The following is a 14,706-nucleotide window of genomic DNA, read 5'->3' as shown; positions in this document are numbered from 1 at the left end:
CGTAATCCCTTAGTGTTGTGCATCGTGTTCTCCTGGTTTAGATGGATGGATGTTTTGAGTAATTCAATAAAATTGGCTTAGACTGATGCAACCAAATTTGTAGTAAAGACATATTGTTTAGAATAATAATGGTAGTAGTAATATTTATTATTATTATTATTATTATTATTATTATTATTATTATTATTATTATTAATATTATTATTATTATTATTTTATCTTGAAACGAAACTAAAGACCGAGGAGCTGAAAGAAAGCTGTCCAAAACAGCTTGATAAAGCTGCAATCGAAACCTAGTAAAACTTAAACCCCAAGGAATAAATGTAATTTCATACTGTTTATGATTTGCGCTTACGATACTAATACTCCAGCCCTCTTTCCTTTGCCTCCGAGCCTTGCCTCCGAGCTCCGAGTGGTTTCGGAGGCTACGACCATGTAGCGTCAGCACACGTCGTTGTCTATCTCTCTCTGCCGATATCGGAGTCTGCATTTCATATTAGTCACGGCCTTGGGCTGTCCATCTGTGTTGCATCGCCACATGAATGAGACATGGAATTCCGCCTGTCCCGACCTTTTACTTTGTTAGCCTCACTGGCAGATCCAGAGAGGGAAAGAGGAAGGAAAAGATAGAGAAGCCTTTAAGCCTGGGCCTCCTCCTGCAACGAACTGCAACCTATATCCATTGCGTAAAAGACTATCCGTCTTCTCGCGTGTCGCTTACGGTTCGTGCTTAGATTAGGAACGTGGAGCTTTACTGTGCTAGTTGTCGTGCTTGAACGTAATCGTATTCCAATGTTTGCCTTTAGACTCCTACAACTGCTTCACCATTGCGGACCAGTGGACGAGTAATGAAACCTTACCGATGAGCTGTCCGTAAGAGTTGAAGACGTTGGAAGAGGCCACCTCCAAGTTGGCAACCTTGTATCCCTTCAGCTCCTCTTTGATGGCCGTCAGCAGCGGGTAGCTTTGGCCCGTGCACGTGCCTTTGAAGTCGTCGAGGTCTACAGACCAGACCATGACCCCTCCGTAGCCGGCCTGCTTCAGCCACTGGACCTGCGCACAGATCCGCATTCAGTGCGTCTGAACAATCTTGTCTTTCACATAGGGGCCGCACGGCAGTTTATTGCACTGGCTCATTTATGTCACTTAAGATGTGCGCTGCGGCATGTAGAAGCAAATAGATAAGCAAATGTGGGCCTCTAATCAAGGAGTACCTATATAAGAAAGTTGAACTAGGAACCTGTCGGCTCGGTTTCTAAGCAACGTGTACTTGACTAAAAACAAGCTGGCGGATGTTCATGTACTGAAAAGAAATGCCATAAAAAAGAAAGGAATGCAGGAAACGCACTGCGACCGTTCAATTATTATTATAGCCTTGAATTTTTGACGCCACTTATTAAAGTGGCGTCACGATATATAGTAACATATCGTGCTGTCGATTTGTATATGTATTTTTGTCGTATTATTGTGCACACGTTTCTTCAAGATAAATTGACGGCTTCTCTTTTAGAACTTGTCTATTGCGCATTTGAGGTCTCTATTCTGCTATACAAATCAACTTGTAGCGATTTGTTTCTTTGTTATAATAGTATCTGGTCCTCTATTTTCTTCTCGACTTCCACTTGCCTAATAAAGTACAAGGCTGATAAGGGAATTTTGTGATTAACTAAATTAAAGCGAGGGGGGGGGGGCGACTTTTAGCTAACGTGCTGGTCAGATTTCTACAGGTTTATCCAAGACAACGTTAATCGAAATTGGCCGTTGCCAAGCGTCGCCAAACCATGTCTGCGGCAAATGTAAAGCATTGAAGTGTGTTCGTGTTTTCAAACTCATAAGCGAGTTCCGTCTCCATTCCACCCCATTGGCCTCTATGAAAACCAACTTTAGTCAGCCACTTAAGCCCAATGTTGTATTGCAATCATAACTAATACAATAAATATTAAAGCTACCTGAAGGTCAATCGATTCAACTGTGTTATAAACTGACACATGCACCACGTCCCTGGAGATCACAAATTGTGTCGACAATAATGTCAAATAAAGGTTAAAGAACATTGACAATTCAGAATGCGACATTGAGAATGCTGAATGAGCTGCCTTTTGGCCTGCTTGACGGGGAGGAGAGAATAAACGCAAACTTAGGTCACACGATATAATTTCTTTGTAATTTCTTTGTTGCCGAGCAGAGCACTGAGCTGTCTGCCAGCAGCTTCTTTTATTGTAATTCAGAATTTTGCTTCAAAATGGTGGAAACATGGCGTGTAAGCGCATAATATAGTTATTCATACTATCCTTATTAGCAGCCTTTGTTGTTAATGCCTTGTGCCTCGAGCACAAGGCATTTTTGAGCACACGGCAGTTTTTGCGGAGCATGTTTTCCATTTCCAGGAAGGTGTAACGAACTTTGGTGTTTCTTCTACGTTTCACCTACGGAGAATTCTGAAACAAAGTGCTACGCATTTATCACTGAGCGATAATCAACACATTCTGTAATTTGTGCCTGTTGCGTGGTTCCCGGCCGTTTAAAACAATTGGCTGCGGACAAAATATCCATTACAATTTTAAAGTTTCGTAAGCGGCTATTGAATGAATATAGATATCGTATTTAATTAGGGTTTTTTCCTTTCTCCTTGTGCGTCAGCGAAATGCCTCACGTTGTATATATAGCACGCGAAAAAGAAAGCGGATATCGGAGGAGGGCTGGGGAGATGCTGCTATGTAGCTTGTTCCCATCATCGCCCCCCCCCCCCCCTCTACCTATTTTGAAAGGTCCAGCGCACAGATACGCTTTTAAACAACGTGTTTAAATACTCTTAACGGTACTTCGCAACCATCTGTACGGTGTCAGCGGTGTCAGCGCTGTGGCCGCTCATATTTGATCACTTTTTCAGGAGACGTGGAGCTCTTTCTATGGTCCTTTCCGAGTCAGCGACTCTGTGCATCCCTACGCTTTTGAACGCAGAGAACACCACACTTCCTTATGTAGCGCAGGGGCAGTCAAGGGTGCGCCGTGCCATGGGCGACGTGCAGTCGCATTATTTAAATCGAGGAAAAAGTGTTTTCCTGCTGTTGTGATTCTCCAAGCCAATAGAACTCCTGCTCTGAGAGAGCTGCTGGGACATTTTTGACAACACAAGTGTAATATGTCACTGTGCCTAAATTTTATGTTTGTGTCTACAGTCGCTTTAGGGACAGTGCTACGCATTGTATTTAATGTCGCTGTCCAAAGGGCAGCCACACAGACACAAATTGCGCTTAATTTGGCCCTTCTTCAATAGGATACGTACGTTCGGTTTACAAAAGCGTCCAACAACAAACAGCCGAAACGCTGTATGTTCCTCGTGTTACGTGTTTCTCGCAAAGTAGCATCCCGTGCAACCAAACGGCATTTTCGACAACAATATTGACACCACCAGCAAGCAGAACGCGGTTAACGTACCTTGAGCTTGAGGCTCCTCTGGTCATCGAAGCCGACCCACTGGTCGTCCTTGTAGGCGTAAGGAACCATCTGCTCGTTGTCCCAGACAAGCGTTGCTCCGGATCGCAGGAGATCGCAGATCTGTTTTACACAAACGCAGATTCTCATTAGACACGCGTGGTTCATCTAACGGATTGATTTGTGTCATAAAATCTGCAGTGTTGAAACGCACGCAATGCAGTACCATTTATGCGCTTCTGTGCGATATTAAGAATCACTAAGAAACACTTTTTGGCACCCTCTTACGCGCTAGAATCTTTTGTTCTTTAACAGTGCTTAAAGGATCAAAACTAGGTAAGTCTACTTACTTTCCACCACCTCAAGATTAAGCTATGGATTGCGTTTTTTAAAAAAATTTATTAATTCATTCATTTTATCAAAGAACATTACAACCCCGTAGACAATGGGCTCTAACCATAAAACATTTCATTCATGTTGCACAATCTGCACTTACGTTAATAAATGCATGTAGAAATTCAAAACTCAGAGAATCTGCCGTACGAAAGTTCAGCCGAAGTCAAACTGCATTGCTCAGTGCAGGTATGGAAGTTTAGTGTTGCTATAGCAATGTGATTACACGTGAAGGTGTACCTTAAAATCGCATATCTAAGATGCTTAAGAGGTCGCATCTAAGTTTTAACTTACCTAAGCTAACGCATACCTTTGCGCTCACTTCTTGTAACAGTGTAAGCATGCAGCAATCTAATCGGTTTACAAATTTGCCTGTATGACTCTGGTAGCTCGATTACTACAGTAATGTCTTAATATATGCCAGAATATTTAATATTCACCTACGACAATTCAGCCACATGAGCAGTGCACTTTCTCCCTTGCAGAATCAATGCGTCCTCAGATGCGCGCAAAATCTCGCCATGCTTTTTTATCAGTGCGTCACTGAGTTCACCTAATTGCTTGATGACCACAACATTATATGCGTGGCAGTCACACAAGTAAGGAATACACTTTCTGAAAATACCCATGACCAATCGGAGCTTTCAGGTTTTTCAAACTCAACACTTTGCCTGGACACATATCTTACTCGAAAGAAAATTGCGCTTCTTACGTGAAAGACATGCGACCTTGCGACATGGCCAACGCATGTGAAAAAAAAAAAACTAGCTAACTAGATGAACGCCACCACTGATATAGGGGAGGCACTTCACAGTGTTTGGCCTTCGGCCGCCTCACAAGACGAAGAATCGCACAATTCGTAGTACCAATTGCTAAAAAGAAAGCCACCATCTTTCTGTTGAACGATGACGAAGTGGGCAAGTTAGAAGTGATCCAAGGTAAGCAACGCGCAAATGGATTAATATAAAAAATTCACCGATGATATCGGAAATTTCAGCGCAGCTGCATACGTGTTTTCAATTTGCGATATATTGGCTGCCTCGCTAAGCGGGAAATCACGAGAGGCAACGTGTGGGTGACGTCTGGGCGAGATTCACAGAAGCCGCCGCAGACAGAGCTCCCCTCATGAAGCGCTTTCTTTCCATTAAGGTGACGCGCACTGCTCTCGCGCCATCTCGTAGCCATCGTCCCCCGCCAACCCGTCTTGCGCGGTGCTACGCTTTTGTTCTCACGCTTTCGCCATACCCTCTTCTTCCGCTTTCCGCCTCATGATCCCGCTACACCCTTCTCTGCTTTGCTCCTCGCGCTCTCTAAGCTAGGACCATCGTTCATCTCCTGCTGCGCTTCGCGTTTGCTTTCATCCTTCGCTGTGTTCGTTTGCTCCGTTACAAGAGACAACGCCAACGCTCACCACAGGAACGGGCGCCTAAGAACCGCACTGTAAAATGAGCTGAATACGAGTAGTTACTATCAACTGATATGTATTCATAAAAGCACGCAATTAGGAATACGACAGCCTTGAAAAAAAATGAAGCAACGGTCAACAGCCAACAACCAACGATTCATCATTTCTTATCAGTATGCGTAAGCTCAATAGATTTTAGGTCCAGTGTCTTTCTGCCTTCAAAGAAGAACGTGTTAAGATTGTAAATTGTAGACAGACTGGGGGACTAGGCTCACCACTTTCTAAAGAACATTAGCTACATTCCCTGCAAACTCCTTCGAGAGCCGACGAACCGCAGAAAGCAAAATGATATCAACTGAATTATTTCATTTATGTGCTTACAATAACTTTCGTTCCTACCTTCATTTTATCATTTTGGCCCCTTTTCTCGGCTTTCCTAGTGCAGTGCTGACAATCGGGGTTCACTCTAGCTAACCCTTCTTTTTTTGCTTACCTCTTTATACAGACATTGCACTGCCGGAAATACGACTGCATAAGAAGGCGAAGCAATAAACAAGATACAAAGGCAATCAATTCATCCTTCTTCAAAGTACATTTCAATAAAGAAGAGGCTCTCGATCGCTTCAAATGAAAGAAGACAAACTCTTCCTTCATACCTCGAAGAAGGAAAGGAAGCCCGTCTCGCCCGTGTAGTTCCCGGGTTTCCCACCGGCGATGGACGGTGCCCCGATGTCGGTGAGGTTGTTGTCGCCAAGCGTGAAGGTGCGCCCGTACGTCGGGATGCCCACCAGCAGCTTCTCCTTGCTGGCCCCCTTACGCACCCACTCACCCGCACTGTAGTCCTGCACCCCACAGAGAAGGAGTACAGTGGTCGCCGCCGAAAGTGTCACGGTTGAGCATATAGAAATCAAGGCATAACCAGTAATGCGTTTTCACAGAAGCAATACGCGTATATGGAGAACGCGTGTTCCGTATGCCCAGTGTCCGTAATCCCATGTGTTCATACAGTTGCTATATGAAAATCCGCATGTTCCCATATAAACGCTAATGACCACATTGTATTTTGGTACGTAGTGAATTGGTCTATTTAACCGGTTAGGGCTCTATTTGCACTTGGTTTCTTATGGGCCATCTATTTTGCTAGCAACAGCCGGTGGTGCACACATCAATAGTAGTGGAGAATTCACCCATGCCATGTGTAACAAGAAGCGTCACGCGAGCACAGGGTTCGCGCAAATGTCGCGGGCACTGCTAGAGCGCTGCACCCTGTGGCAGGACAGATCTTTTTTTTAAACGAGAGTACGGGACCGGACGTTTCTGGAATGAGGTCACCACATCGCGATGGTCGGGCACAAAGACCAGTGGCTTACTAAACCCGTCTTTATTGAAGTAGCTCCTCACAGCAAGGTATCTTCCGGAAGATTTAGGGCAAAAGCAGGCCCGATCACTTGAAAGACATGCGCTTGGTTGGATTCCCGGCACATACATTGCCCTAATTACATGGTACTGCAACAAGCTCACCGAACCTGAGGGTATCTGTTGAAGATCATATTCATTGAACCCTAACAACGAAATGGCAGTGGCACACTTTTATACCATCTCTTTCAATAGTTCGTAGCATAATATTATTCTGAGTGATAAATGTCTGCTCTGGCAAAAGCAATTTTGACGCTCGTGTTGTGCCTGACCGTCTCTTGTTCCGATTGGGCCTGACGAAGACGTATTCAAACAAAAGCTTAAACAATATTTGTCAGGTGTAAGTGTAAACTCACTTTCGAAATAGAAAGCGAAGGAATCAAACAGTTTTAGATCGTGACGTCATACACAACTGTAATGAAACGCATCGGCTAAACACGGATCGGCAACGGATGGGTTCCACCTAAGCGTAGTGGTAGAAAGCGCATATGGCGCATTGGCTCTAGACTACTGACACTACACACACGTGCCATAAGCAATAACCTAGGTGTATGTCAGAAGGCGGTGCTGCAGGCGGTTCTGCCCTCACGGTCCCATCTTCTTCTTAACATGTAGCAGCATACACGTTTGAGCACCGTCTTCCAAGCGTTTAGGGAAAAAAGAAAGGCGCAGCCTGCTTACCACAGTGAGCTTCTTCTGGAAGTTGCTGGCTGTGTAGAGCGGGAACAGCGGGCTGTGATGTCCCACCTGGCGTTCCCAGTCTCCGTGGAAGTCGTACGTCATCATGTTGATCATGTCCACGTGCCTACGAGGAAGGCGAGTGATTTTCTTAGCTCTAGGCATCATTGCGGTTTGTGTGAAGTTGCCACATCCAAGACGATTCTTGGACGCTCCGAACGCTTCTTTGGCCCCTCACTAGGCTACCTGGTTTGAGGATGAGCGTCTAAGGGAACGCTAAGAAAACCGTGGCAAATAGAAACTCTCTGCTCTCTCTAGCTTGAACTCGGGCTTGTGAGCTTTCTTGCAGAGCATGGTTAATATATTAAAGAAGCCCTAAATATTACAAGGCAACTACATAGACGAGACATGGTTGCGTTGTGCCCCTCCCGTACAGCTCGCAAATGTTACGAGTGACTCGTCACTCTTTTAGATCCAATTAGCGTGCATGCAGCAAGAAGCCGAGTCGACTCTACGAAGCCAGAAACAGCACCCACGCAGTGGCGTCCTTTCAACCGTCAAAGGCTAAAGAAAATGATGCATGTATAGCATTTTGGACCTGAGCGGCTCTCCAGCATCGTTTGGGGTTCTGGAAAATGTTATATTGACCAACGTGCTTGTGTAAAGGTAGCTGTTGTATATGTTGAATAAACAAAAAGATCGCATGTGCGATGACAGCAGTGCAGTGAAAGTGGCAAAAGAAAAGTTGCAACCTGTTCCGTTTCTATATGGGCCGATCCCGAAGGCGGCGCAGTGTCATAGTGCGGCTATAAGTGCTAGCTTCCACTGGGAAAAGGACGAGAAAATGACCCAATCCCGACGGTGTTGTACTGTGACACAAAGTCTAAAATCGCCAGCTGCCACGGACAAAATACGTGGTACACTGGAGTGCTAGTGCTTTTATGCTACATGACACACGGTAATTACAGCAGTAAGCTAGCACATTATTTGCGCAATCCATCGCTTCGTTTGTGGCCTCATAGAAACTGGCGTGCGCTCACGTTCTTTTGCTTTTTAAAGAAAACTGCTGATTTGTAATCGTGTCAAAGTGCCAGTTGGTGTTCGAACGAACAAAATCCGCCTGCGTCTGTGACCTGATTGGCTTAGCATCTAGTTTTATACTGGCGGGCCCTTGTTCAAACCCACAAACAGACCCGTAATTTTTTTTGCTCAAGACGTTGGAAACTACACACAATCTTGCTACCTACTCACACTTGCTTACGTATACCACAATATGGCTGCTATGAGGCAAGTAAGACTTCGTAAATATCAGCGCATATTCGCATAAAACCACTTGTGGCTGTAGGGTAAATTTTAATTGTTATCTTGACAAATTATTCATGCCAACAACAGGCAACCTTGAAAACTCTCAACATCCTGAATTTTACTGTGACAGTAGTTGAGAGCTCATAACTGGGTTTGTGTCCGTGTAGAATTTTTTCAGCCTGTACTAAGTCTTGCTCACTGAATGCCATTGCCACTTTCTCACCGTCGATACCCAGATTCGTTCTTGCCATGTGATGCTTCGCAAGAAAATTCTGGCACTGCCATCATTCGCCTATAAAAGAATTTATATTTAGTGCTTGGATTTGTATAATATTCCCGCTTGTATGCTTTAGGCATTCTTGCAAAGTTACTGATAAAGCTTAATCTTTCTAAATTCCTAAGCACACGTAGCTTCCTGAACACCGTAAGTCAAATGTTATCCCAACGCATTTGGTCCCTAATTTCATGCATGAATATCCCCTCCAGCCAGCAGCTAACTCCGTCCATTGAAAAATTTAGCGTAACCATATTTCTTGCCTATGCAGAGTCTTGAAAAGCGTGCAGCTGAAGAACAGATTTGGAACATTCAGATCTTCATTAAAATTTTGCCAATCTTGCAGAATGTGAATTTCATGCGACAACTGAAGCTCTGGTACAATCAGAAGCGTTGAAAGATGTGGGAAACGTGTTAAACTTAATTCATTTCATTATTATTATCATTTTTGATTAGCTGGCTTGGCGAGTACCACTGAGCGCAATGCGCCTAAGGAGGGTATGACAACTCGAACGTGTCATGCATGATCCATCAGCTCACTTGTTCAACTCCTCAACGTCGTATCCGGCGGAAATGGCCTCGAAGCTGGCCGGTGCTGCCATGGAGAGGATGAGCCTGGGCTTCTTGGACGCCAGCGCCTCGCCGTCGAAGGCTACGCGAAGTTCCTGCAACGCAGAACGCAGAAAGCCATGAGGTGACGTTTAGGCATCGGAAGGCACTGTTCCAGAGACCGTTTGTGAAGTGCCCGCATTTCATTGGCTAAAGCATGTTGTTGTGCTGAACGGTTCGCATTCGTTATAAGTCGGTACAGCGCGAGAGTACGACAGCAGAGCATGCAAATGACAGACACACCACAACGCTACTTTCAACTACAGCTTTCGTCTAAGCACGCACACGATAGGCACGGTGTGCCAACAACGCATGTCTAAATGACTTGAAATAGCTTTTGTAGCATTATAAGGATTCTTATTCGGCCATATGTATGCATTGCTGAAAGTGCGACTGCGTCCGGGTCTTTGAAAAAACTGTTTTGAATTGGGCCCAAAGTCAGACGACAGGAGATGTCACTGGGGCATATTAAATTGCAAAAGAACATGACGGAAATGTGTTCGAGCAGGCTTTGGGTGTCGCTATCGAGAGAGGAGATGCGGTTCCTGCAATTATCGCTGTAGTACTTTGCTTGATATGTTGTTATTGCACTCTGGAACACGCGTCTGCTCGTTGATCTGTCCATCTGAATGCTGACATTCTTGCGTTAGTAACATCGTGGCGAGACCCAGTTTGTTCAACTTTAGTACTGAGCTAATACAGTGCGACTAAACAACAGCACATAGAGCATAGAGCAAAAGCACCCGGTTTATGGTGTGTTTCTCTGTCGGTGCGTGTTTAGTCACGCCCTTTCAGTTTAGTTGATAATCTTGTGTACTGTTTTCTTTAGCCCCGTGTGCATACGTATCGTATACGTGCGAGAAATAGCTGTAGCTGAAAGTAGGGACGCGTGTCTGCCTTTTTCCTTCTGTTTCCTCGTCGTGTAGCGCGGCACACTGTTACCATGAACTCGTATTTTATCTTGCTATTCCCCAAAGCATCGCCGCCCAGCGTAAGACTACAACCCCGTCGCTATGTAGAATATTGCTAACTAACTTGAACTAGACTTTATGTCTTGAAATTGCAAACGTTTCAGCGTTAGATACAACCACTACGAGCGGCTGTAAGTTCTCAATGCCCCCATATACTTTACCAGGGGTACAGTGTATGCGGCACAATACACACATCTTATTGCACAAACATCTCGACAGCCAAGCGTCGTCAGGTAACGTTATATTGGGTAGTTGGCGTGGCCATAAGTCTTCTTTCCACGTCTTCTAAGCTTTGCCCAACAGTTTAAAATATGTAGGTCTAAACCAAAGGCAGTTGAGTACACTTCCCCATCAATTGTTATGCCTCTTAGTTCTGTAGATATCATCACCCATCTTATTATTTTTGTGTTTCCCGCTATCCTTTCTCTCACCGCACATTTGCTGGCTAGAGAAATGTACATGCCTACCTCTCTGCGTTCCATATCATTAAACTTTTGTCTGTCTCCTGTCATAAAGACAATATTTAATTCCAATACCTAAAGGTAGATTATTCTTTATTGCCTGACCTCACACCAAACATGAATGAACATGAAGCAGGTGATGAAATATAATAGAAACGTCACAAAAAATATTGAATTACAGCTAAATTATTGCGCTATTTTCGCTGTTCTGTCCAACGCATTTAGATCAACGCAAGAAAAAAGAAAAAAGAAATATTGGCAGAGCACAAGTTTATACTGACGCCCCCAACACACATCGTAATCAAGATTATGTTGTCCTATAATGATGTGTTTCTTTAGCTTCAAGAAACTTTCAGTTCAGACATACATAGATATGAGGGTGACTCTCGTAATGCATCAACATCGATAAGCATTTCCGTTTTCCCTGTGCAGATCTCGCTACTCGTCATTACGGCACCAAACAATGTGAATCTCTGCTCCCGACAGTTTACCGGGCTGTTTTCGGCTTTTACTACTCCTCGGACAGCCGCCGTCGAAGCTACTTGTGCATGTTGTTCTATAAAAATATGTCACTTCGTTATTTTCACCACACATTGTCATATATTTACTTGTTGCGGAGCAACTTGTTTCATTTTCGTTATGGTGCAGTACCACACGAAACAATATGAATTGAAAACGAGAGAAGAAAGAGCGTGCTAACAGGTCCTGTACTTGAACGAGCATAGTCCCTTTTCAAGGCATTATGTCAGTTATCACTTGGATCATGACTCAGAAGCAACATACTATTATCGGAACATGCTTCACAGAAGACCAATAACCTAAAGTGGGGCCCATTATCAGAAGAGATTTATCCTAACACTACTGGTTGCTGAGCTAGTTGGTTCACATTTGTTATGATGTAATAGGACACTCCTTGCAGTTGTGTTCTTCACATTGTTTCAAGTCCTGTCGCATCATACTGCGTCGTCATGTACACAGAGATAAGAGAGACCGACAAGTACCTTGATGAGTCCAGCCAGTCTCTTCTTGTCCTCAACACCCCGAGGGAATTCCCAGTCTACGTCGAGGCCGTCGAAGCCCTTCTCCCGCAGGAAGTCGATGGCGTTGAACACGAACAGGGATTGCCTGCCAAAAAGAGGTATGAGAATCAGCAGTGACTCTTCATGTGACAAATCCGGGACAAAATGACACTTTCACAGGGGCCGAAGTAAAATTTTGCTGCGTTTATTCCGAATAGTAGTATACAAAAATACCAAAGGTGTTTTGGCGGCTTATAGGGTTCCCATTGCATCACAAATTGTGCCATATATGGCACATAAAAACTTGCAGCCGAGCAATAGTCTTTCAAACAACTTACGGAAGGTATGACACATCCTTCTGAAACGCCCATGCAGATGGTCTTCTTCTCAAGGAGTAATTGTACATGAGGACTTATTTAGGCGGTGGTTTTCGACGCTCTCCGTGCTCAGCAAAATGACAGAGATGTGGTCGAGTTAGGGCGAAATCACTGTTGATTGAGAGTACGTAGGAAACACAGGATACGCATTATTTTGACAGTATTGCCTAAGCCTGCTAATGCTATATCTTGTATGTCCCTTGGTTATTTGATCAAAAGTATACGTTATTTATGCTAACGTTCGATAAGACAATCCAAGCAATGCAAAACGCTACGGTAGAAAGCTCCGGTCGAGCCTTATTTACCCGAATGATTTTTTATCAACTTGTGTTTTAATGCGCAAGTGCATTTCCATCATGTCAACGTCAACAAAAGAAAAACGTATTCTCCTTTATAGGCAGCAAAACGGTTCGATGTTTTGACGTGTGAATCCTCGTTTGTCTAGAGTTGCTCAACACGTGCTTTCTCCCTTGACACAACGCGACCTCACGATACTCCGATAGCACGCGCCTGCTTAACGACGTCAATTCCAGAAGGTCAGCGGTTCTGCCCTTTGAGCAAGTAACCCCTGTGTTTCATGGAATCAATGGGCTTTACGACCTCGGTGGCACGTACGAAAGCCACCCAACCCCTACATAATAAATGTGCTCTCTCTCTCTCTCTCTCTCTCTCTATCTCTCTCTCGCTCGTAAGACGCGCGGGTGCCAATGGCGACCTTCCAGCTGTATGCACGTTGGGTAACCTTGGCAGGGAAACGCTCATCCCCTGACCTGATGTCACCTTCGTGTAGTGGTCGGCATCTGTTAGCGCCAGCCTCTGACCTCTGAGCTTGCGTGCGAGGTTCCTGCGAGAGCCTTTCATCCCTGTCATCCGGCCTGGGGTCGTGAGAACGTATTACGCCATCGCGACGAGCGCTTAACGACTCGGTGAACCGCACTTCGTGCCGCTCCGTTCACGGTCAATTGTGTTTGTAAACGCAGGGCCTCGTCGTTGCTTTCTTCCGCGTCGACATTCTCACGAAGATCCGACCACGAGCGTGCCTCGCTGCCCTCTCGCGTCATAAATTAGCCTCGGAGAAAAGGTCAGCCCGGCAAACTCTTCAGCCTCCATCTGCTTAGCGTCTTCGCGGTATGCGTAGAACACGTAAATTAAATCCTTCCGGCTTTTGGCTCAGCTCTAGCTTGATATAGTTGGTGTTTACCGCTTCAGGGCCAATTGAGTGACTCACTGCGTAAGCCTTCGAGGCAGTTTTGCCAGACGATCTTCTTTTTATCCTACGAAGACATGTAGGGCCAAGGGCTCGTCACCGCGTGTGTTGATGCGCCTTATTTGAGTTTGTTTTTGTTTTTTTACAGTAGGCGTGGAATCAGTTGACATGCACGAAACAGGCATGAGCGTACTGAATTGATCTCTCATTTGGATGGGCTTATTTCTTTCTTTTCTTTTGTTTTCGTTTCTGTATATGCGCAAACTTCACAGCGCCGGCGTATTAATGCTTGCAGGCACTGGCACCGCTTCGTTCTATATTTGCCATCGGCGCTGAGCGTTTGTTGATGCAAAGCAAATTTAAATACTACACGTCATAAAGTTAGCTACTTAGCGCGTCATCTCGTCGAATATAAACCGTGCGATGCGGCAGCGATAGCCGGGGCAATAGATACGGCAACAGATTCCACTGGCGTAAGTTGCTGCTAAAGCTGCTGCTGCTTCCGAATTGCTCGTTCGCTTAGATTTCTGTGCATGTTAACGAACCATGAGTGGTAAAAGTTAATCCGGAGACCTCCCCTACCGCGTCCTTTACAACCTATTGTGCCATTCCCGGACGTTGGACGGATGCATACAACATTCTTGTACGTCGTGCAAGGTTTAAGGCGACCCGGGCTCAGGTCTCCCACGGGGGAACGTCGAGGCCCTGCCTCAACGCCTCCTCACGGGCTTCCTGGATTGCCCACGTCTGGATTCCGAGGTAAACCCTGAAATGTATTTTATTTCTAAAATTTCGCCAACACTGCCAACCTTTCTTCGAGCTGCCGAAGTTCACGCGCCTCTGTAGGGGAATCTAGATAACCCAGAGGCTTACATTTTCTAATCACAGTTTCGTTCGTCTCTGGCAACGCTTGGAACAAGAATTCATACCCGCCTCGCGATTTCCGACACAGCCCCACTTCAGCCCAAGGCGCGTGATTACCACGTACTTACGCGATTCGACGTTATCGTTTCAGCAATGTACAGAAAAGAGGACGCTATGTTCAACGTTGATCTCACAAAATTCTGCTAATAAGTGCTCAACAAAAAACAACTTGAGCCTCATACTTGCCCTCTGTCGCTGAGCGCAATTTTTTTTATACCTCGTACAGACGAAA

The 14,706-nt window shown here is 45.0% G+C and overlaps 1 protein-coding gene across 1 annotated transcript in view; it reads right to left on the bottom strand.

Annotated features, from left to right (window-relative positions):
• Positions 1-14,706, bottom strand: part of Cht7 (chitinase 7) — a 200,528-nt gene that overhangs the window by 6,483 nt on the left and 179,339 nt on the right. Inside the window, exons 10-15 of the mRNA XM_050176876.2 lie at positions 11,949-12,072; positions 9,447-9,571; positions 7,331-7,454; positions 5,890-6,075; positions 3,439-3,558; positions 861-1,053 (exon numbers count right to left, since the gene is read on the bottom strand). Of these exons, the coding sequence (XP_050032833.1) occupies positions 861-1,053; positions 3,439-3,558; positions 5,890-6,075; positions 7,331-7,454; positions 9,447-9,571; positions 11,949-12,072 (872 nt within the window). The remainder of the gene's footprint in view (positions 1-860; positions 1,054-3,438; positions 3,559-5,889; positions 6,076-7,330; positions 7,455-9,446; positions 9,572-11,948; positions 12,073-14,706) is intronic.

The sequence above is a fragment of the Dermacentor andersoni genome, chromosome 8 (genome assembly GCF_023375885.2).
Source record: "Dermacentor andersoni chromosome 8, qqDerAnde1_hic_scaffold, whole genome shotgun sequence".
NCBI lineage: Eukaryota > Metazoa > Arthropoda > Arachnida > Ixodida > Ixodidae > Dermacentor > Dermacentor andersoni.
The sequence above is the reverse complement of the archived record's forward strand: the minus strand, read 5'-3'. Positions and strand labels throughout refer to the sequence as shown.